This window comes from Oncorhynchus gorbuscha, linkage group LG12 (assembly GCF_021184085.1).
Source record: "Oncorhynchus gorbuscha isolate QuinsamMale2020 ecotype Even-year linkage group LG12, OgorEven_v1.0, whole genome shotgun sequence".
NCBI lineage: Eukaryota > Metazoa > Chordata > Actinopteri > Salmoniformes > Salmonidae > Oncorhynchus > Oncorhynchus gorbuscha.
This window is the reverse complement of record NC_060184.1, coordinates 40,301,304-40,325,317: the sequence shown is the minus strand read 5'-3', so window position 1 is coordinate 40,325,317 and position 24,014 is coordinate 40,301,304. Positions and strand designations below refer to the sequence as shown.

At 45.1% G+C, this 24,014-nt stretch overlaps 1 protein-coding gene across 6 annotated transcripts in view; it reads right to left on the bottom strand.

Annotated features, from left to right (window-relative positions):
* The window catches only part of LOC123991008 (kelch-like protein 29), a 351,069-nt gene that overhangs the window by 138,675 nt on the left and 188,380 nt on the right, over positions 1-24,014 (bottom strand). For 5 of the 6 annotated variants that reach the window (XM_046292107.1, XM_046292106.1, XM_046292109.1 and 2 more), the window contains one exon: positions 19,542-20,110. In XM_046292107.1, the coding sequence (XP_046148063.1) occupies positions 19,542-20,103 (562 nt within the window). In that variant the 5' untranslated portion in view covers positions 20,104-20,110. Of the gene's footprint in view, positions 1-19,541; positions 20,111-24,014 lie in introns of those variants that run through there. The other variant, XM_046292111.1, reaches the window with a different exon arrangement.

Genomic DNA, 24,014 nt, shown 5'->3' with positions numbered 1-24,014 from the left:
TGAATTACTTAGTAAGTAATACATAAATTATTTGAGACAATTGATGTATGGATGACTCAGTAAAGACTAGGTTTGTGCAGATAACCAACAATTTACGACGTTTGGAATGAGACTAACGTGAGGTAAAGTAAATAATGAATTAATTCGAAGACTAATTGATCAGATAAAATATCTGAAAAGTTATTTTAGGAAATTATACATTTCATTGGTGCCCCGAATTCCTAGTTAATTACGGTTACATGATTAATCAGTTGATCGCGTAATACTAATTTACAGAGAATCTTTGATTAAAAAACTATAAATCTTCAATATAATGATAGTAAAGACACGAAACAACCCTTGTACTAGAAAACACAATTATGTTCACCAACTACCTCTGTCAAATGAATAAAAACTATAAGTCTTCAATTTAATGATAATAAAGACACAACATTTATGATGCCTCCTGTCAGGAATCTAAGATAGACTTTGCTGTTGAACTCTATATATCAATCGTGCAAACAGAATTGTACAAACAGACTGCTTTGTATACATTCAAATTGGTTGTGTGTGTGTATTCCCCTTTGAAGAGGCTACAGAGCACCTCCGGTAGTGGTCTTTAGAGACAGAGCAATGAGTGATAAATTCCAGATTTAGTCCATTAGGCCAAACGGTACTACTTCTGTCAGTCAATATTAATTCATAGAGCCAGTAAGCTTCGGAATTAAAGGATAGAACTTCGGCGTTCGAGCCAAAGTATTTAGCTGTCTACCGCACTACACCAGTGTGAACAGACTACAGGCATATCCATATTATGTACCGTGTCGCTCCGGTCAACATAACGCTAGCAAAGTATGCCGAATGGTTTAATGTGAGACGTCACTAGTAAACCCACCCTTTCCATGGTAAAAGGGACCCTATTTGGTGCTTAGAACGTGATTTAGCTGGCACGAGAGGCTAAGCTAACAGAGAGGGAACATTTTTCACTTCCTGTGTTCTGTTTAAATTCCTCCGCCTTGCGCGATGCAAGTCCCGCCCTTTGTTCTTCCGTTTGATTTCAGCATTCTGCATCACTGGTGGTGAAGAATCGCAAGTAAATCTCATAAACGAAGGGTTGGAAATCCAAACGTGGATCATGTTAAAATAATCCAGCAATCTCAATTGCTTGGGTCTCATTCAATTTATTTATTTAAATTGTTGGACATACCTTTCTAGGTTCTTCCAATTAAATGAGACACCTTAAACTTTGCAATAGTAACCTAGATGAACCAACTTCCCAGGTTAATTTAAAGTTGAATTCCCAGATAGCCTATCCAGGTATGATTTAACCATTATCATTGATTAATTCAATTTGCTTTTGCAAAGTCATTCACGTCCAACTTCCACAGTACTGTCCAGTACTGATGGTTCATTAACTAGATTAAAATAGTCTTTGCAGCTCCCAATATATTCCAAAACCAATCTTAGGAAACACTTTTTTTCCTTTCAAATGTTCTAATAAAGTAGAGTCAGAGGTGGTAGTCCCCACTCGCCCGCTAATTAGTGAACCTCCACCCGCAAATGGATTGATCTCTGACCTCAGCAGTGATACCAACCCTAATTATGCCATAAGTGGGAAAGCAGACAACAACGCTTTCCAAAATCAACCATCGGGCGCAGGCCTCGTAAAGGTTCTCTCCAGTCTAGCCCTGATGTCTTGCCATCCGAGATTGTCATCTGTCCAATGCCGCAATTCACAGCTGAAGCACGAGCAGGCAATGGTAGACATAAAGGGACAGGTGGAGAGAACCGGGAAGCCAATGACAAATGCAGAAAAGGGAAAAATTCTGCTGCGCTTGAAAACTGAACAATTAAATGTAATTGCAAAAACGTATGACGATGAACAAGCACAAGCTCTTCAACAAAATCGTCTTCTACAGGAACAAAATCATATGCTACAGGAACAACTCGATTTAGCCAAAATGAAATAAAATGATGTCCACGCCAAACTAGATACATCTAAAGAGTTATCTACAAACAGGAGCGCTCAACTTGATAACATGCATGCAGTTTTGTTGAACGTTACTCAAAGTAACACGATTCTACTCCCAACGCTGCAGACCAAAGACGATCAGTAAACTTCTTGGATATAGGGGGCGCTATTTTAATATTTGGATGAAAAACGTTCCCGTTTTAAACAAGATAATTTGTCACGAAAAGATGCTCGACTATGCATATAATTGACAGCGTTGGAAGGAAAACACTGACGTTTCCAAAACTGCAAAGATGTTGTCTGTGAGTGCCACAGAACTGATGTTACAGAAAAAAAAACAGATAAAAATCCAATCAGGAAGTGCCGCATTATTTGAAACCGCCTCATGCCAATGACTCCTTATATGGCTGTGAATGGATCACGAATGAGCTTAGGCTTTCTGTCGCTTCCCCAAGGTGTCGACAGCATTGTGACGTATTTGTAGGCATATCATTGGAAGATTGACCATAAAAGACTACATCTACCAGGTGGTCGCTTGGTGTCCTCCGTCGCAATTATTGCGTAATCTCCAGCTGGAGTATTTTTCCGTTTGCTTCTGACGAGAAGCCAACTGCCACCACTGATAGATTATCGAATAGATATGTGAAAAACACCTTGAGGATTGATTCTAAACAACGTTTGCCATGTTTCTGTCGATATTATGGAGTTAATTTGGAAAAAAGTTTGGCATTGTAAGTGACTGCATTTTCCGGTCTTTTTCTTAGCAAACGTGATGAACAAAACAGAGCTATTTCGTCTACACAAATAATATTTTTGGAAAAAAATGAACATTTGCTATCTAACTAAGAGTCTCGTCATTGAAAACAACCAAAGTTCTTCAAAGGTATATGATTTTATTTGAATGCTTTTCAGACCAGTATCCCTTCTTTCTTTTCTCTCCAAAACTCTTGAACGTGCCGTCCTTGGCCAGCTCTCCCGCTATCTCTCTCTGAATGACCTTCTTGATCCAAATCAGTCAGGTTTCAAGACTAGTCATTCAACTGAGACTGCTCTCCTCTGTATCACGGAGGCGCTCCGCACTGCTAAAGCTAACTCTCCTCTGCTCTCATCCTTCTAGATCTATCGGCTGCCTTCGATACTGTGAACCATCAGATCCTCCTCTCCACCCTCTCCAAGTTGGGCATCTCCGGCGCGGCCCACGCTTGGATTGCGTCCTACCTGACAGGTCGCTCCTACCAGGTGGCGTGGCGAGAATCTGTCTCCTCACCACGCGCTCTCACCACTGGTGTCCCCCAGGGCTCTGTTCTAGGCCCTCTCCTATTCTCGCTATACACCAAGTCACTTGGCTCTGTCATAACCTCACATGGTCTCTCCTATCATTGCTATGCAGACGACACACAATTAATCTTCTCCTTTCCCCCTTCTGATGACCAGGTGGCGAATCGCATCTCTGCATGTCTGGCAGACATATGAGTGTGGATGACGGATCACCACCTCCAGCTGAACCTCGGCAAGACGGAGCTGCTCTTCCTCCCGGGGAAGGACTGCCCATTCCATGATCTCGCCATCACGGTTGACAACTCCATTGTGTCCTCCTCCCAGAGCGCTAAGAACCTTGGCGTGATCCTGGACAACACCCTGTCATTCTCAACTAACATCAAGGCGGTGGCCCGTTCCTGTAGGTTCATGCTCTACAACATCCGCAGAGTACGACCCTGCCTCACACAGGAAGCGGCGCAGGTCCTAATCCAGGCACTTGTCATCTCCCGTCTGGATTACTGCAACTCGCTGTTGGCTGGGCTCCCTGCCTGTGCCATTAAACCCCTACAACTCATCCAGAACGCTGCAGCCCGTCTGGTGTTCAACCTTCCCAAGTTCTCTCACGTCACCCGGCTCCTCCGCTCTCTCCACTGGCTTCCAGTTGAAGCTCACATCCGCTACAAGACCATGGTGCTTGCCTACGGAGCTGTGAGGGGAACGGCACCTCAGTACCTCCAGGCTCTGATCAGGCCCTACACCCAAACAAGGGCACTGCGTTCATCCACCTCTGGCCTGCTCGCCTCCCTACCACTGAGGAAGCACAGCTCCCGCTCAGCCCTTTCAAAACTGTTCGCTGCTCTGGCCCCCCCAATGGTGGAACAAACTCCCTCACGACGCCAGGACAGCGAAGTCAATCACCACCTTCCGGAGACACCTGAAACCCCACCTCTTTAAGGAATACCTAGGATAGGATAAGTAATCCCTCTCACCCCCCCCCCCCCCTTTAAGATTTAGATGCACTATTGTAAAGTGACTGTTCCACTGGATGTCATAAGGTGAATGCACCAATTTGTAAGTCGCTCTGGATAAGAGCGTCTGCTAAATGACTTAAATGTAATGTAATGTAATGTTTTTGTGAAAATGTTGCCTGCTGAATGCTAGGCTTAATGCTATGCTAGGCTATCAATACTGTTACACAAATGCTTGTGTAGCTTTGGTTGAAAAGCATATTTTGAAAATCTGAGATGACAGTGTTGTTAACCTCTTGGTCCTACCTGGCATGCAGGCATCCCATCTAGAGATCTAGAAATGCAAATGTGCTACGCTAAATGCTAATAGTATTAGTTAAAACTCAAACGTTCATTAAAATACACATGCAGGGTATTGAATTAAAGCTACACTCGTTGTGAATACAGGCAACAAGTCAGATTTTTAAAATGCTTTTCGGCAAAAGCATGAGAAGCTATTATCTGATAGCATGTAACACCCCAAAAGACCCGCAGGGGACGTAAACAAAATAATTAGCATAGTCGGCGCTACACAAACCGCACAATAAAATAGAAAACATTCATTACCTTTGACCATCTTCTTTGTTGGCACTCCTAGATGTCCCAAAATCACTATTAGGTCTTTTTTCCGATTAAATCGGTCCATATATAGCCTAGATATCGATCTATGAAGGCTGTGTGATAAACGGAAAAAAATAGCGTTTCATAACGTAACGTCATTTTTTATTTATTAAAAAAGTTGACGATAAACTTTCACAAAACACTTCGAAATACTTTTGTAATGCAACTTTAGGTATTAGTACACGTTAATACGCGATAAAATTAATCAGGAGGTGATGTCAATTCTATAGGTGTCCGTCTGGAAAAAATGTCAGGAGAAATCTCAACCAAAACATCCGGTCGGAGACCGGAGGGAATCGGTTCCCTTGTGTCGGTTTGACCAAGAATCAAAGCCGAAGCAAATGACAAGACTCTAGACATCGTGTGGGAGCTGTAGGTACTGCAACCTCGGCCTCATTTAATCCGGTTCACCTTTAACAATTCCTGGAAGTGGCGCATGGATATTTATTTCCATTTTCAGTGATCAGATTTTCCTGCACTTTTCGATGAAAGGCACGTTCTGTTATAGTCACAGCCGTGATTTAACCAGTTTTATAAACGTCTGAGTGTTTTCTATCCACACATACTAATCATATGCCTATACTATAGTCCTGGCATGAGTAGCAGGGCGCTGAAATGTTGCGCGATTTAACAGAATGTTCTAAAAAGTAGGGGGTAGAAGTAACAGGTTAACAAAAGGCTAAGCTTGTGTTTGAATATATTTAATTCATTTCATTTGCGATTTTCATGAATAGGAAACGTTGCGTTATGGTAATGAGCTTGAGGCTATGATTACGCTCCCGGATACGGGATTGCTCGTCGCTAGAGGTTAATGAACACAATGACAAAATTGGATGACAAATCAGCAGAACTCATTGAAGTCGATGACCAAATGAATGATGAGAGAACTCAGGTGATGAAGATGGAAATATTGATTTCTAAGCAAGCGGAGGAAATCTCATCACTGAATCTCTCGCTCCGTACTCAAGACTGTATCTGCAAGCCATGACAGATAAGTTTGAGACCGAAAGAAACAAGTGTGACACTCATGTGTCCAAAATCAGTACTCGAAGCATTCAAGTGGACTCTGCAATGCAGCAGAATACCACCCGTAGTTAGCATCTGGAGGAAGTCCAGAATGGTCACAATCTACCAATCCAAGCAACCGGAGCCCTGTACTCACAGGAGTAAAGACGATAGGTTTCAGACCTTGCCTCCCTCATGTGTCCCTCAGTCTTCTCCTCTTGGCCATTCGGCACTGAGTAATATTGCGCCTCTTGGCCATCAACAAGAAGGCTTGGCTTCTCCTCTGGCCTTTCGGCCCCAATCTCTCCACAGGATGATGCCAACTCTCTCCACCCACTTGGCGCAGAATACCTTGACAAACTCATCAAGATTTTCCCCACCTTTGACCCCGTTCCAGGTCAGCCAAACGATACTGAGACGTTCCTAGCTGACAGAGGATGCATTGGATGGCTACCCCAACGCTACGGGTTCAGACAGGGTTTACCTGTTGAAGCGAACATCGAATAGACGCGTGACAAGGTTCATTCATCTACAACAGCAACACGTGCTAAATGACTATGCTAACCTTGCCACAGCTTTGAAATTAGAATTCAGTGCTTCTGCGACTCGCAAACACTATAGCTCACTGGCTAACACCGTTAAGCAAGCTCGGAACGAACACCCACAAGTTTACTTTGGCCTACTCACTGAAACAGGCATGGAAGACCTGTTACCTTTCAAACAAATGTTCCTGTCGTACATGTAACCTACCTTCATTACCTACTTGGGCCCTGCCGCCCACGTTGGCTTGCCTATCTTACAACTCAGAGAGGTTGCAAGCACAGCTTTTGAGGTACCAAAAGTTTACAATGGTAAGAGTCCTGACCACTAGGTTTTGAGGTTTGACCAGGAGCACTCACTCCAGTTAGAGAGTGTATGATCAGGTATTGGAGCGTTGAGAGATGACGCACAACAACAGTTTCTACCACGAAACCATGATTCCAATAACCTCCGTGGTCGAAATAACTATAAAGTACACTGCTATCAACGTGACTACTGCTACAATCGACCTGTTCGCTACGTTCCTGCACCCAACCCACAAAAAGTGTCAGAGCACAAGGGTAACAAAGGGGGGAAGGACGATCAAAACGTGGACCAATGTTCTCCAGAAGTTCCACTACGGGAAAAACTAAAGCTAGAACAATTTGAGAAAAGGGTTAAAGATAAGTCACGAGGATTCGACGAGGAATTACCGGACACCAGGTCCGCAGGAATTAACACCCATAGCAAGGACGTTAAAGTTAACATTTCTCCCGCTCTCATTCAAGACCCTATCCAGAGCCCGCTTGATCAAGAAACAAGCCCCCGGGCTTTGTCTATGGACTCTGATACAAAGGTGGTGAAGAAAGGCTTCGCTAAAGCCAAGCCCACTCAAAATCGGAAAAGTCAAACTGCTTCCACCTTGAACAGAAATGGCTCATCACGTCGTTACGAATGACCACTCCACTTTGCGGGGAATATGTCCACTAACCACAAATCTAAACGGCCATACTTGGAAACAGTCCTAGAGGACTGCTTAACTTGTCATGCGCTAATTGATTCTGGTGCGACAATATCACTCATCTCTCAAACCTTGTTCGATGATCTCAAAAGGGCTTTGAAGCCAACTAAACGTTGGTTAAAAGTGGAACGATGCGACACTACACTTCGAGGGGTCACTCAGACTACCTCGCCTCTCACATTGAGAATCATGCTGAAACTACACTTCAAGGACGTATCGCTCGTTCACCCTGTTTAAATCACCAGGCTCGAAACTGTAACCCTGCTACTTGGCGCAGACATGATGGATCGGTTACTCCCATTGATGGATTGGAAAACCAACCAGGTATGGTCACAGGCCACCGTGCCTTCTCCACTGAACACACTGTCCTCCCCTAACGCTAGCTGCAACGCAGTCATTCACGAGGGGTATCTGTCGAAAGCACCCCTTGGGAAAAACACGTTTAGAAACCTCTTGGGGCAGAATCCGATCCAAGGAGATATGATATCTCGACACATTCCATCAGCCAACTTGATTGACCATTCTTTTCATGATTTCGAGCCAGCTGTCTCTGTGAATAAGCAACTTCCCTCCTCCTTGCAGTCATGCAATACAATAGTTGAGATGAACTCCTCTTGCCCTTCGGACATTTCCGCAAGCACCTTGGCCGTCTCAGCAAAGTATACTCTGCTTCCGATGATACACCTTCCGCTTTGTTGGGGACAGTCACCCTTTACAATGATAGTTGCTGGACTGACGCCATTAGTGAGTCGATGACTCCCGCTGGTGAAACACTTTGCGATATCACAGACCGATATCCTCGTCTCAGTTTGCAGGTATCTGACAGCCCTCGACAGCCACTGAGTGTTTTTAAGCACAAACACCAGGAGATTTGGTTGAAAGGTTACAGCCATCCTTATAACAACGCGGCCGCTGACAACTCGTACATAGTGTCCGACCTTTTCGTTTGGGCCTCAGACACCAACATCACCCGCTGGTGGGGGGGGGTCCCGAGACTCAAAGGGGGGAAATGGTAGCCGGTGGGGGGGGGGGGGGGGGGGGTCGAGATTACGGACAACACCGTACGAGGCCGCCAGAGCATAAATCAAATCTAGTTGTAAACTCCCCTATGAGAACAGTGAGGAGCAGACAGGCCCCTAGACGGGGATCATCTTACAACACATCTAAGATGATACTGAGGTGTACCACACGGGTCGTAAAGAAAGTCCAGTGGACTTGTCCACCTCCAAAACAAATGGCAACAATAATCATTCCTTGCCATGTGTAGGTTCAACTACAATACAACTAGTAAAATGCTTCAATCATGTGTTCCGGTAGTATAATATTTCAGAATAAATCGGTAGGATAACTGGTCCCTTTGAGCACCAGTACTAATACCAGTGACAGTCAGTCTAGCTACAATCAGTAAGAAGGTTAGAGACCTAACCAATCAAATTACCCTTGACGATAGCGACATAGGAGTCACTCAGAGTGCAACACGTGGAAGGGAATCTCCAGTGCACTCTTCCAATGGTTAACACACATGTCACTAATAAATAGAATCCTCCATTCAGGAGGAAAATTATTAGAATCATTAACCACGATCACACCACGTACGACTGGTCCAATACTTAGAGAGTACTTCCGTCGTGAGGTTAGCTCCTCCATGGATAACATACCTATGACTGTTAGTAAAAACTACTAGACTCCCTTGACACCAATTCTGACTGACCTCCAGGCATTGACCTGAAAATGACCTGACTACGTCAGACTCATTCTGAACAAGTTGTAATCTGCCAGGATACTTGGTTTTCTTCCCTTGACATGCACGCTTGTGTAAGCATAAACGCACATGCACAACGGAACATCCAATTAGGATTTATGCAAGGATCACTTAAGGGTCCAAGCAAAATACCAGCCTAAGTAAAGTTGAACATTTACTTCTAGGCCTTTGACTCTACAGCGCTCAACAGTTTTCTTCCCAGAAGTCCATAGGTCATCCCTGTAGATTGCCCAAAACTAGTGCCTTACAGCTGTAAACTTATCATATAGTTATCAACTTAGGATAGTGCCTAAACAACACACCAAGTAGGAAAACCATAGATATGACATTAGAGACAATGCCATGATAGTCATTTTGCCAGAACATTGGAAGTATATAGAATATAGTCCAATTCAATGATTTTTGTGTGAGAACTATTTTTTGTATATCTTTTGTTAATGCTTTCATTCCTTTTCGGTTCAATTCCTTTGACACTTAGGAAGTGACAGAGCCATAAACAAAGTCTGCATAAAACCATCACTTAGTGCCACAATGCGGCTCATTGGGTAATTAATGTAATTATATATATTTCATAGTGTGTGTGTGTGTGTGTGTGTGTGTGCGTTGTTAACATCTGCCTAAGTTACTGCCCAGATCTTCCAGTCTGGACAACGACCAGACGACGGGTCCGGAACGTCGACCCCAAATCCGGACACCCACGGCCCATCCTTGTGGGGGCCTGCCCCGCTGTCAGGGAGCCTACCAAGGTAAACCACCCGAGGGGGGGGGGGGGACGGCAACGGCGATCACCAACCAGGACATCCCCCTGGCCCTCCCTGGGGTACTTTGCAGCTTCCAGGGAACATAACCAAGGTACATCACTAGAAGGGACCGCAACGGCGATCACCAACCGGACATCAACTGCCATCCTTGTGGTGGACTGCTCCGCTTTCAGAGAAGCCTACCAAGTTCAACCACCAGAGGGGACTACAACGATGATCTACAAACAGGACATCACGTGTTCATGATTTTATTTTGATTTTTAACTTACAGGACAAACAAGATCCAAACCACCAGGGGGGGGTATGTCATGACGTTGCCCTCGTTGGGTATAACAAGCCCCATCCCCTCCCCCTGCCTCCTTCAACTAGGCTTCTGTGGTCAGAGAGAGGTCTGAAATTCCTGAGAAGACCCTGCCACATGGCCACACCGTATAAGAGGCAGAGCCAATTTTCATAGAGCACAAAGGAATTTCTTCCACCTCACAGAACTTGAGGTACGAACAAATTTCATGTTCCGGAGAAAGTATAAAAGATCGATGAAGAATCTTTTATAACGAACTGGTCCGTTTGTTACAACTTGAGGAAGCTCACGGGAGACGGTGTGGCCACATTACCATAACGCTGTTTATATAATAGCCTCAGATATGAGGTTTACATCTAATTGTTGTATAAGATGAATGAGTGAGTATGATACTGTTTGTAAAATTGTGTAATATGATTTTGGACTGTTTAATGAAGGAAATACAATTCCCTTTTGATTTGAACTAAATCAGAGGACCGCCCCTGAGCCCAGTTAGGGTCAGACATCCTGGGACAGCCCCTTTTCTGCCATTCCGAATAAAACCCAACTTTGAGAAATGATCACCAGACCATGTTTTTCTCCATTAGGAGAGGACGAAGGTTGTAGACCATTGCTGAATCTTTTAACCATACCACGCGGTTCAACTCTTAGACTATCGATACCGACAGAATAAGAACGTCTTTGATATTAATTACTAGTCTGCAGCTAGGAATTCGGTATCATTGAACGTGAAGAACGACAACCGCCGAAACACACTGAGCGTAAATATATATATTGATTGCAAATGTTCCCGAATGAGTGAGCGTTCATGTGCAAAGGATTAGCATTTCACTTGTTATAATTATCACTCTGTAGTGACTTCTTAGTCGACCCCCACTTCCCCTTTTGTCTAACAAGCCGCCATGCCGGTTTAGCCCACTAGGGCACATTCTCCTATCATTACATTTACCTTGTTTGTTTGTTTATGCATTTCTGTGAATTACTTAGTTAGTAATAAATCAATTATTTAAGACAATTGATGTATGGATGACTCAGTAAAGACTGGGTTTGTGCAGATAACCAACAATTTACGATGTTTGGAATGAACCTAACGTGAGGTAAATAATTAATTAATCAATTAGAAGACTAATTGATCAGATAAAATATCTGAAAAGTTATTTTAGGAAATGATTACTTTGTAATCTGAATATTTTTCCTTGGTGCCCCCGACTTCCTAGTTAATTACGGTTACATGATTAATCAGTTGATCGCGTAATACTAATTACAGAGAATCTTTGATAAGTCTTCAATTTAATGATAGTAAAGACACGACACAACCCTTGTACTAGAAAACACAATTATGTTCACCAACTACCTCTGTCAAATGAATAATACGCCTTGGTGATAATAAGGTAGACATTTCTGGAGCAACCTTGGTACATGAACTCACACAGTGGGCATATATTCATGATATTGGCTCAAACTTATTTAAGAGCCCATGCGGGAGGGAACTACTGAGGACTAGCTCATCCCTACCTCCCTTCTCCTACCTCTCTAACTTCCAATAAGTTTTCTTCTGTTTATACACTATGCATCGCTCCTTCTCACTCCAGGGTGGAAGAGTGGGGCGAGGGATGAGAGGGAGACAGAAAGGAGGGGTTCTCCCCCCTTCTCTCTCTCCCTCCTTGTTCGTTCTTTCTCTCCCTCCCTCGCTATTGTATTTTAATGGAGAGGGGCCTTACCATGAGTCCCATACATTATCCCCTAATACAGTTCATATAGAGCTGGGTCATAGGTCATTAAGACAAATACTTGGTTGTCTAGCTCCTCCTCCATGCACAGCAACGCTGCACAGCATTCATTAATCACACACACACACATTTCAAGATAATGCTCAGCAGCTGCAGCATAGCCACATGGCCAGTCTTACAGAGTAGGATGAAGGGGGGGAGAGAGAGAGAGATGGATGGAGGGAGAGAGAAGGAGGTGGAGAGACAGAGGGAAAGTAGCACAGACAGCCACACGGCCAGCCTGACAGAGTGGGATGGAAGGGGAGAGAGAGAAATGGAGGGAGGGAGACATAGACGGGGGGAGTGGGGCACAGTCACACGGCCAGTGTGACAACGTGGGAGAGACAGAGACACAGCTAGAGAGAGAGAGAGAGAGAGAGAGAGAGAGAGAGAGAGAGAGAGAGAGACAACAAGATAGAGAGAGAGAGAGAGAGAGAGAGAGAGAGAGAGAGAGAGAGAGAGAGAGAGAGAGAGAGAGAGACAGACAGAGACAGACAGAGACACAGCTAGAGAGAGAGAGAGAGACACAGCTAGAGAGAGAGAGAGAGACACAGCTAGAGAGAGAGAGAGAGACACAGCAAGAGAGAGAGAGAGAGGAGGACAGAGGGAGAGACAGAGACACAGGGAGAGACAGACAGGGGCCCTCCAGCTAGAGAAGCCACTAGACCTTGCTCTACTCCTCATTCTCCTCGCTTTCCTTTACCTCTCTCCCTTCCTCGTCCACTTCCTGCTATGCTAGAGGCCACTGTACTATACCTACTACCCACTCCTTAACATATTCGTCTCTTCCTTACCCTCCTCTCTAGCCCACTGTGCTATACCTGCTAGAGCCCTGCATGGGGTCGGATACCCACGGTTCAGCTGGCGGATGGAATTAAACAAATTATTTCAACCTGCGGGTTGGCTCGCGGTTCAAAACAATTATATTTCTGGTTGGAAACGTTTTATATCAAGGTACAATATTTTTTTTACAAACCCAGGACCTTGTTGTGTTGTGAATTCCATTCTGTGAGAGGTCATCTAGACATAGTAGGCTACCAGCCACACATACAGCGAGAGGGTGTGGAGCAGGGAACTGTCCATTATTTGTGTGGAGAAATACAAAATAAAAAGGTTATGATGGGGGTATACACCATCATGGAAACAGGTGCTGCACGAGTGAAATCCCCAGTTTTGGAGTGGAGAAGGACAACAATCCGGTAGATGGATAGGCGACACAGCCTGCAAAAATTGCAAGGTATTTAGTAGGTAATTGCAGGTATTTGTTTACGACAGCAGGAAGACAGCAGGAAGACAGCAGGAAGACAGCAGGAAGACAGCAGGAAGACAGCAGGAAGACAGCAGGAAGACAGCAGGAAGACAGCAGGAAGAAGCCACGTCGCCCATGATTAAAGTAGGCTTTTCAAGTGATGAATGGACTTTGTTGATAATTGCGTTGGCCTATGTCTTTATTGTTTAAGTAGGCCTATTTGTAGGTTAATTCAGGCTTTTGATCATTTAGATCATACGCAGACCATATAAAGCTCTCTCTCTCTCTCTCTCTCTCTCTCTCTCTCTCTCTCTCTCTCTCTCTCTCTCTCTCTCTCTCTCTCTCTCTCTCTCTCTCTCTCTCTCTCTCTCTCTCTCTCTCTCTCTCTCTCTCTCTCTCTCTCTCTCTCTCTCTCTCTCTCTCTCTCTCTCTCTCTCTCTCTCTCTCTCTCTCTCTCTCTCTCTCTCACCTGCAGTCTCGACCGAAGAATGCCCCGGCGACCTCTGAATGCTCGGCTATTAAAAGCCAACTGACATTTACTCCTGAGGTGCTGAACTACTGCATCCTCCATAACCACTGTGATCATTATCTGACCCTGCAGGTCATCTAGAAACGTTTGAAGGTCTTGATGAACGATCTGGCCTTAATGGCCATGTACTTTCATAATCTCCACCCGGCACAGCCAGAAGAGGAATGGTTTTCCCCAGCCACTGTGCTTCAACATCTGCATGGCTTGCTCTTTGGGGTTTTAGACTGGGTATCTGTATAAGCACTCTGACAACTGATGATGTAAAAAAAAAAAAAAGGCTTTATAAAAGACATGATCGATTGACCTTATTTGGTCGGTAACGGATCGGCTCTCAGAACAATTCTATGCATGTGAGGTCAGGCTGCAGAGAGGAATCTGTAATGGTGTCGGTTATCGGGTAGGACCTGGAATTGATGTGGCCGGTGCTGGGAGGGTGTGGCTCCAAAAAACTGACCTATGCAGGAGTCCGATATGTGCTACATCCACTCTTCTCCTCCCTCCTCATTTCCTCTCCCACTCAACCTAGTACTATGCTTCTCTATCTGACACCCACTCCCCAATGTCCTCCTCCTCCTCTTTTTCCTCCCTCACTATACCTGTCACCAGCTCTCCTCCTCCATCCCTCCCTCTCTCCTCTCCTCTCCTGGGGCCAGCGGTGTAAGTCAGTCTTTTAATGGCCTGTTTTCAGCTGGGAACGCCACGATTAGGAGAGTGACAGGGGAAATCTGAAGTAAGAATGGATTAGTACGAGAGAGAGAGAGCAAGAAAGAGACAGAGAGAGTGAAAGAGGGGGACTTAAGTCCAGATTGCTTGTTTTCCTGAGACAGCTGAATATAAAATTGCACCTTCTCAGTCTATACCATCCAATCTGCTCAGCCTTATTGTCTTTTATATATATATAAATATAAAGCACAGTGTGTGTGTGTGTCTGTGCTACAGCGTGTACTAGTGTGTGTGTGTTTGCGTGTGTGTGTGCGCGTATGTGTGTGTGTGTGTGAGTCCGTGCGCTAGCTACAGTATGTGCTCAGTGTTAGCCTCCTAAGTGCGTGTGCTTAGTTTTTAATCTGAAATCCATAGCTGTCTGTATAGCTGTGTCTGTGGGCGATCGGAGAGGATCTCACCTCTATTTGCCATTCAGACCTGTCATGGTGGGGTTAATACATACACAGGAGGATGACAGCTAGATAACACCCCAGTCATCAGCTTATACCTTCAACAACCATCAGTCATCCTGGAGAAGACAGACAGACCAGGAGGATTTGGTTAAAGATGTTACCGTCTCTCGTTCTGTTTCCCTTTCTGTTTCTGACTCTCTCTCTGTGTCTCTTTCTCTCCCTCTCTGCATGTGTCTCTCGTTTTTACTTTCTCCACCCTCTCTCCACCAGACTGAAAAAGAATGAGTGAAACAAAGATGGACAATTAACCCTCTGACGGTTGATGAGGTGGCCACTGAAAGGTCATGAAAGGTCTCACACACACACACACACACACACACACACACACACACACACACACACACACACACACACACACACACACACACACACACACACACACACACACACACACACACACACACACACACACACACACACACACACACACACACACGGCTCAACTCACTGGGATCCTAATCACACCAACACTTAAAGTGTCGAGATCCTACTGAGAGCCATTCAAATCAGCTTACTCTTTTTACAGTGAATTTGAAGCACTCTGAAATAATGTAAAAATCCTTCCTCTGAGCTGGTGGAATACTATCATAAAAGAGACCCGTAACAAAGACTGCCTCTCAATCTCCAAGCCCTCACTGAATACCCAAGCCCTCACTGAATACCCAAGCCCTCACTGAATACCCAAGCCCTCACTGAATACCCAAGCCCTCACTGAATACCCAAGCCCTCACTGAATACCCAAGCCCTCACTGAATACCCAAGCCCTCTCTGAATACCCAAGCCCTCTCTGAATACCCAAGCCCTCACTGAATACCCAAGCCCTCACTGAATACCCAAGCCCTCACTGAATACCCAAGCCCTCACTGAATACCCAAGCCCTCACTGAATACCCAAGCCCTCACTGCACACAGAAGAAGTGCACGCCGTAGGAGTGTTGTTGAAACCAAGAGGTCTGTGCCAAAGTGGGTGCTAAAATATGACTGATAACTGATTTAATAGTCACAGAACCAAGATTTTTCTTAAGGCAAGGACATTCATATCTGTCAGTCAAATGAAACACAGTGTGTTTTTGTGCATGTTAGGAATGGTAAAAGTCCCCCCTAACCACAGATCTAAGACCAGATTACCTTCCCCCAATCCTAACCTTAACTATCAGGGATGAAAAATAACCCTGGACCATTGCTTAGAGAATACTTCTACCATCTGGCTTCTGAGCCCAGCCCAGCCTATTCCCCAATGTTGGAGGAGTAACCTTGCCACAGCACTACACAGTACTACGGTGGACTTCATGAGGAAACAGGCTGGACACAGCCCCCATCATCAACGGGGCCGTGGAGATGGTCAAAAACATCAAGTACCTCGTCGTACACGTCTGAGGAACTGAAACGGTCAAACCACACAGACACCGCGGTGAAAAAGGCACGAGGCTGTAGAAATTCGACAAGCCACAGTGTTCTACAGGAGCACCATCGAGAGCATACTGTCGGGCTACATCGCTACCTATGTACATACCTCGTACCCCAAAACATTGTACCCCAAAACAAGTACTGATGCCCTGTGTATATAGCCATGTTACCGTTACTTATTACTTATTCTTCATGCTATTATTTTTCAATTGTTTTTCTTTTTTTTCTCTCTGCATTGTTGGGACAGCCCCGTAAGCAAGCTGTTAGTCTACACATGTTGTTTACCAAGCATGTGACGCAACATTTGATTGATTTGAGCAAGGCACGGCAACACCACCGCCGCTGACCGCAAGGCGCTACAGAGAGTGGTACGCTCTGCAGAACGCACCACTGGGTGCACACCGCCTTCCCTTCAGGACACCTACCAGATTTTTTATTTATTTGACCTTTATTTAACCAGGCAAGTCAGTTAAGAACAAATTCTTATTTTCAATGACGGCCTAGGAACAGTGGGTTAACTGCCTGTTCAGGGGCAGAACAACAGATTCGTACCTTGGCAGCTCGGGGGTTTGAACTTGCAACCTTCCGGTTACAAGTCCAATGCTCTAACCACTAGGCTACCCTGCCGCCCCGGCAGATGTCGCAGAAAGGCCCAGAAGATCATCAGGGAACTCAGCCACCCGAGCCACGGCCTGTTCTCCATGCTTCCATAACTCAGACGTGGGCAGTACAGTAGCATCATGGCAAAAACTAACAGACTTGCCAATAGCTTCTACCCTCAGACCATCAAGCTGCTGAATAGCCACCACGAGTCAGCTACCTGCTCCCCCTGTACCCCTCCTGTCCCCTCCCATCACTTCCTGATGGCCACTGATGTTTAGTGACCTGAGGGGATATCTGTTCTCTGAGCGCAAGAGAGAGGAAGAGAAAGAGATGGAGCACAGCAGGAGACCAAGAGAAAGAGGGGGGGGGGTAGAGAGAGGGTGGGGAACACAATAGGAACGAGCAAGAGATGGGGGGAGTACAGCAGGAGGTGGCGTCCTAATGTTATGAAGACAGGCACTGCACGACAGGCTGGTTTGTGGTGGTTGACTGGTTGATTATCACGGCAGCAAGGTTAAGTGTTTCTATAGTCTGGAAGGTGTCGCTCTCCGCTCCGCGAGGACAAAAGCAAGTTGCCGAGACGCCTGGCTAATTCTCGGCTAAGCCCTCTCAGGGTCATACAGCAGTCTATTATCCAGACTATGACCTTACTGGCAGCTTCTAGACATCTCGAAACACTAATCTATGAAACTAGTCAGGGGTAAGAGTGAAGGGAATCTAGACAGTGCAGTCATATTAGTATCAAAAGTGCACTCGACCCTGTGCGCAAATCAAGGTTTTCAAGAACCCTCTGCGCCGATTTGACACCTGCTACTGTGCTGCTGCTCTGAATGGAACTCTGCTATTCCTGTGCCTTTCCTACCACAGTGACATCTGTATGCTCATTTCTACCGCTGAATATTTCATAAAGTGGTACTCCATCTCGTCACGTCTCATGGTTCTAAGCAGAGCCCCCTGCATGCGTTTATGAAATAGAATTTTACTGGTACTAGTACTTTTGGTAGGAAAGCTCTGGTTTAGTGTAGTTGCAAACAAGTCGGATTAGCTTTGGCTATTGGAATAAATACTACATTATATAGATTGTGAAACACACAACGTATGAATTCAAAAACAACATTTTGGCTATTCGACTAAATACAATAAATGACAGCATAGCAACAATATACCCATTACAAAACCCGGCAAGCATCTAAGCGAACAGGAGACGCAGCAGAAATTAGCTGCCGGACTGCAGTTCAATACGTCCTCACTCTAATTGTCTGTGTTTCCATTCCACCTGCTGTCTCATTTAAATGTGTCTCAGGTAGCCTCGGCTCCGACTGCCACAACTGCTTTCTACATCAATCTGGAAACTCATTTGCACACGTTCTATTGATCTACTCCCAAAATAAAATAAAATTAAATGAGTTGGAGGGAAAAAAGGCCAATCTAAACTCTAGATTAAAAGCTTCATTAAATGTGAAAATTGGTCAGGGAATATAGAACATCTGTCTCTGGCCCTGCATCACAAACTCCAAGGTTAACAAACAACAATTTACGGCTTTGAGATGCAGCCAAACCTGAGACGGCTCGCCATACCACTGAGCTCGCAGATTTCACAAAGACAACAAGAGTTTGCCAGGCTTAAAAGAAACTTAAAAAGTGACTGCAGGCGTGTCTGGATAATTTAAAACAATGGAATAAGGTGTGTGGGTGTGTGCACGTGCGTGTGTAAGCTGTGACCTTGGTGCAGCTTTGTGAAGATTTGGCACCAGTACCAGGTATTGTTTTAACTGTCTCCTGGTTAGATGTGTTTGTAGTGTTGTTTATAGAGTGCTGTCAACATAAACTAACCAGAAAAGCTGTTCCCTGGAACAAACCACACTCTACCCAGAGAAGCTGTTCCCTGTACAAACCACACTCTACCCAGAGAACCTGCTCCCTGTACAAACCACACTCTACCCAGAGAAGCGGCTCCCTGTACAAACCACACTCTACCCAGAGAAGCTGTTCCCTGTACAAACCACACTCTACAGAGAAGCGGCTCCCTGTACAAACCACACTCTACCCAGAGAAGCGGCTCCCTGTACAAACTACACTCTACCCAGAAAAGCTGTTCCCTGTACAAACCACACTCTACCCAGAGAACCTGCTCCCTGTACAAACCACACTCTACCCAGAGAACCTGCTCCCTGTACAAACCACACTCTACCCAGAGAAGCTGCTCCCTGTACAAACCACACTCTACCCAGAGAAGCTGCTCCCTGTACAAACCACACTCTACCCAGAGAAGCGGCTCCCTGTACAAACTACACTCTACCCAGATAACCACACTCTACCCAGAGAACCTGCTCCCTGTACAAACCACACTCTACCCAGAGAACCTGCTCCCTGTACAAACCACACTCTACCCAGAGAACCTGCTCCCTGTACAAACCACACTCTACCCAGAGAACCTGCTCCCTGTACAAACCACACTCTACCCAGAGAAAAGCTGAGTCCTACACTGAGAAAACCTACTCAGTATAAAACAAAATAATTAGAGAATAAAGTTGTATTGGGCCTGTGTTACATTTGGTGTTTGTGACTGCAGACTTGCCCAGTCAGAGTGGGTCTGTCTTACCTTTAGGATGTCCTGGGTCTGTGAACTCGTACTTTCCCATCCCCACCGTCCTCAGCATCTGCAGCCCATTGGGCCCTCTAGGACCATCCTGATTGGCTACTGGAGTAGGAGGAACTAGCCGCGCCAACTGCCCATTGGTTAGAGGCAGGGCATAGGGCTGTATGAGCGGGTGAGTTGGGTGAGAGTGGTGAGGAGGGGGGTGAGGCGTCAGATGACCGTTCCCCATCATTCTGTGGTTTTGTTGGTTGGGGTGCGCTCCCCTGGGACCACCTGAGGGGGTAGAGAGGGGCGAGGAGAAGACAGGGGGCTGGGCCAAGGGATAGGGTGGCTGGTAGGGCATTTTGAGCACCATGGCGGGGGTTGGTGGGCAGTGGAGTGCGGGGGTAGCTGGAAGTGGGCTGTCATGAGCGGGTGGGGGTGGGGGCATGGGTGACTGGATGGAGGGAGTCAGACCTATAATAGGGCACTGGACAGTGACACTGTGGCTGAAGGAGGGGGCTGGAGGGGGTAGGAGTGGGGCAGGAGACTTGACTTGGTCACTGCTGCTACAGAAGGTACCCATGGAGGACCTGGAGAGAGAGAGAGAGAGAGAGAGAGAGAGAGAGAGAGAGAGAGAGAGAGAGAGAGAGAGAGAGAGAGAGAGAGAGAGAGAGAGAGAGAGAGAAGAGGGCGAGAGAGAGGAAAGAGGAGGGCAAGAGGGAGAGAGGAGGGTGAGAGAGAGAGAGGAGAGAGGAGGGTGAGAGGAGAGGAGAGGAAGAGAGAGAGAGGAAGAGAGAGAGAGGAAGAGAGAGAGAGGAAGAGAGAGTGGAAGAGAGAGTGAAGGGAGAGAGAGGGGGAAGGTAGGGGAGAGATAGGGAGGAGGGAGAGAGTTTGAATTATTATTACATAACATCATCATTTACTAGATCCTTTTAGATAGCTGAAAAAATTGCACAAAAAATTACTTTTCATACACCACAGTTCAAAACTTTGGGGTCACTCAGAAATGTCCTTGTTTTTGAAAAAAAAGAAGAAAAAATTGTACATTAAAATAACATCAAATTGATCAGAAATACAGTGTAGACATTGTTAATGTTGTAAATGACTATTGTAGCTGGAAATGGCAGATTTCTTATCGAATATCAACATTGGCATACAGAGTCCCATTATGGCATACAGAGTCCCATTATGGCATACAGAGTCCCATTATCAGCAACCATCACTCCTGTGTTCCAATGGCACATTGTGTTAGCTAATCCAAAACCCTTTTGCAATTATCTTAGCACTCTGAAAACTGTTCTGATTAAAGAAGCAATAAAACTGTCCTTCTTTAGACTAGTTGAGTATCTGGAGCATCAGCATTTGTGGGTTCAATTACAGGCTCAAAATGGCCAGAAACAAATAACTTTCTTTTGAAACTCGTCAGTTTATTCTTGTTCTGAGAAATGAAGACTATTCCATGAGAGAAATTGCCAAGAAACTGAAGATCTCGTACAACGCTGTCTACTACTCCCTTCACAGAACAGAGCAAACTGTCACTAACCAGAATAGAAAGAGGAGTGGGAGGCCCCGGTGAACAACTGAGCAAGACAAGTACATTAGTGTCTAGTTTGAGAAACAGACGCTTCACAAGTCCTCAACTGGCAGCTTCATTAAATAGTACCTGCAAAACACCAGTCTCAACGTCAACAGTGAAGAGGCGACTCCAGGATGCTGGCCTTCTAGGCAGAGTTGCAAAGAAAAAGCCCCATCTCAGGCTGGCCAATAAAAAGAAAAGATTAAGATGGGCAAAAGAACACAGACACTGGAAAGAGAAACTCTGTCTAGAAGACCAGCATCCCAGAGTCGCCTCTTCACTGGAACAAACCACACTCGTTGAGACGTTGAGACTGGTGTTTTGAGTCAACATGGGTCAGCATCCATGTGGAACGCCTTCAACACCATGCCCTGGCGAATTGAGGCTGCAACTCAACATGTTATTAGGAACATGTCCTAAATTATGTGTACACTCTGTGTATATACACAGTATGCCTACAGGGAACACATTCAGTCCATGGTATTAGTGATGAGCTCCGTTTACCATGTAGCTAGCAAAGTATGTATTTACAGTATTTTCTACTCTGACGCATATGAGAGCGAGAATGTGCTAGACTGGAAGAAGAGAACATCTCAGTACATTATGGTCATCCATCCTCGGGCCAACTATCTCAGCACTATACCACTTTATTCCTACTGTTCTCAACTTGAGCCCTAAACTTGATTAAAACCAGAGAGAGAGAGAGAAATCCGATATAATATTATTATGCCCCTATAGTTTTGGCCTGAGTAGTAGGATTTCAACGAGGTGCCAGAATTGATTACAGCCTGATACGTATCTTCTCCTCCCTGTTCTCCATCTTGAGTTATTAAAGCGTTCCTGTACATTTTCTGAACTACAATCAGTCTTTGGACTAAAATATATAATGAAGTGACAAGACTGAACTCATTAGCGATGGCTAACATGCACTCACATTTGCGAGTCCTCTTGCGGCAGAGCTAATGAAAGGTTTAAGAAGGGAAATGTAATTGCATTAACATTAAATGGATCCCTTCTCCTGATTGCTCTCTTGTACCCCATCATTTAAATGTGTGAGCATTAAATATTGGTTGTTTCGTAAGTGCTCCTTGGTCCTTTTATAAGAATTCTATTTCAATTTGGTGAATTGCTCAATCAACCTCTAATTGTTAACATACCGACTGAGGCAACGCTTCAGAAATCAAAGCCCTTCTTTCTCACAAGCGAAAAGTTAACTTTTTCAGACAGAAACTTCTTTAAAAACAACCAACTGCAGAGAAGTTCCTATTCAAACCATTGATTCACTCTGGCAGTTGGTGGGGAAGTTTCTCGCGACTCAGTTCACTGAAGTGCGGAGCTAGTTTCATTGTGGATGCCAGACGTTCACACACACACACACACACACACACACACACACACACACACACACACACACACACACACACACACACACACACACACACACACACACACACACACACACACACACACACACACACACACACACACACACACACACACACACACACACACACACACACACACACGCTTGGTTTGAGTGCCATATGCAGCAGCATTGGTGACATCTCACTCTGTGGTTGAGGCTGGTGTGTGTTTGTTTCTTACGCCACCAGACTGTGTGTGTGTGTGTGTGTGTGTGTGTGTGTGTGTGTGTGTGTGTGTGTGTGTGTGTGTGTGTGTGTGTGTGTGTGTGTGTGTGTGTGTGTGTGTGTGTGTGTGTGTGTGTGTGTGTGTGTGTGTGTGTGTGTGTGTGTGTGTGTGTGTGTGTGTGTGTGTGTGTGTGTGTGTGTGTGTGTGTGTGTGTCAGTCCGTGCTTGTAGGCAAAGTCTCAGTCGTCTGGCCACATTACTAATACCACAGGGCTTCACGGACCATTCAGCCACCTCTATACCCCACACAGCAGGGTTCCTGAGGACAGTGTGTGTGTGTGTGTGTGTGTGTGTGTGTGTGTGTGTGTGTGTGTGTGTGTGTGTGTGTGTGTGTGTGTGTGTGTGTGTGTGTGTGTGAGTGCGTGCGTGCGTGCGTGCGTGCGTGCGTGCGTGCGTCCCTCTATACCCTCCCAGCAGGGTGTTTAGGGGACAGAGAGCACTGGGGACAGAGAGCACTGCTCTGAACCCCAACCTCCAGAAGAGGAACACGATAGGAATATTGTCCTCAGTGATGAGTTGCAGAAACTAGCCAAAGCTTTTGGTCAAAACCACTGTGGTGGCAAAGACTCTCAAACAGACAAGAGCAGAGAGTACTTACTTATTAGTTTGAGAAACTAGACATTTAGAAATGGCAGAGGCATATCTCAAATAGAAAACAGCAGAAAATATATTTCCATTAAGTAGGTCTTAGTGATGTTTTTGAGAAATGAGATATTTAGTAGTAGCAAAGCCTACATTGGCAGTCTCAGCTGACAAGAGTTAAAATACTGATTTTCCATGAAAAAGGTATTATTTCTCTGTGTGTCCACAATCAGTGTCTTAGCTGTGACAGGTTAATTTTTGAAATCTTTATTGAGACTGCGTCAATTAGTTAACAGATCATTTGTCGAGTAGGTAACATAGAGCTACAGTATGACGGATATGGAAATACTGACTACTCAAGAAGTAATATAATAATAATATATGCCATTTAGCAGACGCTTTTATCCAAAGCGACTTACAGTCATGTGTGCATACATTCTACGTATGGGTGGTCCCGGGGATCGAACCCACTACCCTGGCGTTACAAGCGCCATGCTCTACCAACTGAGCTACAGAAGGACAGTATTCATGGATTCATTGTTATAATACCATACAATACATATTGTACTTTATATTGATGTATACACAGTACAGTATATAATGAGTGTTACTTGAATATACAGTATTCATTGCATTGCTCGCTATAATATTAGCAACGTGGAAACTGGATATTTGTTATGGAAGTAT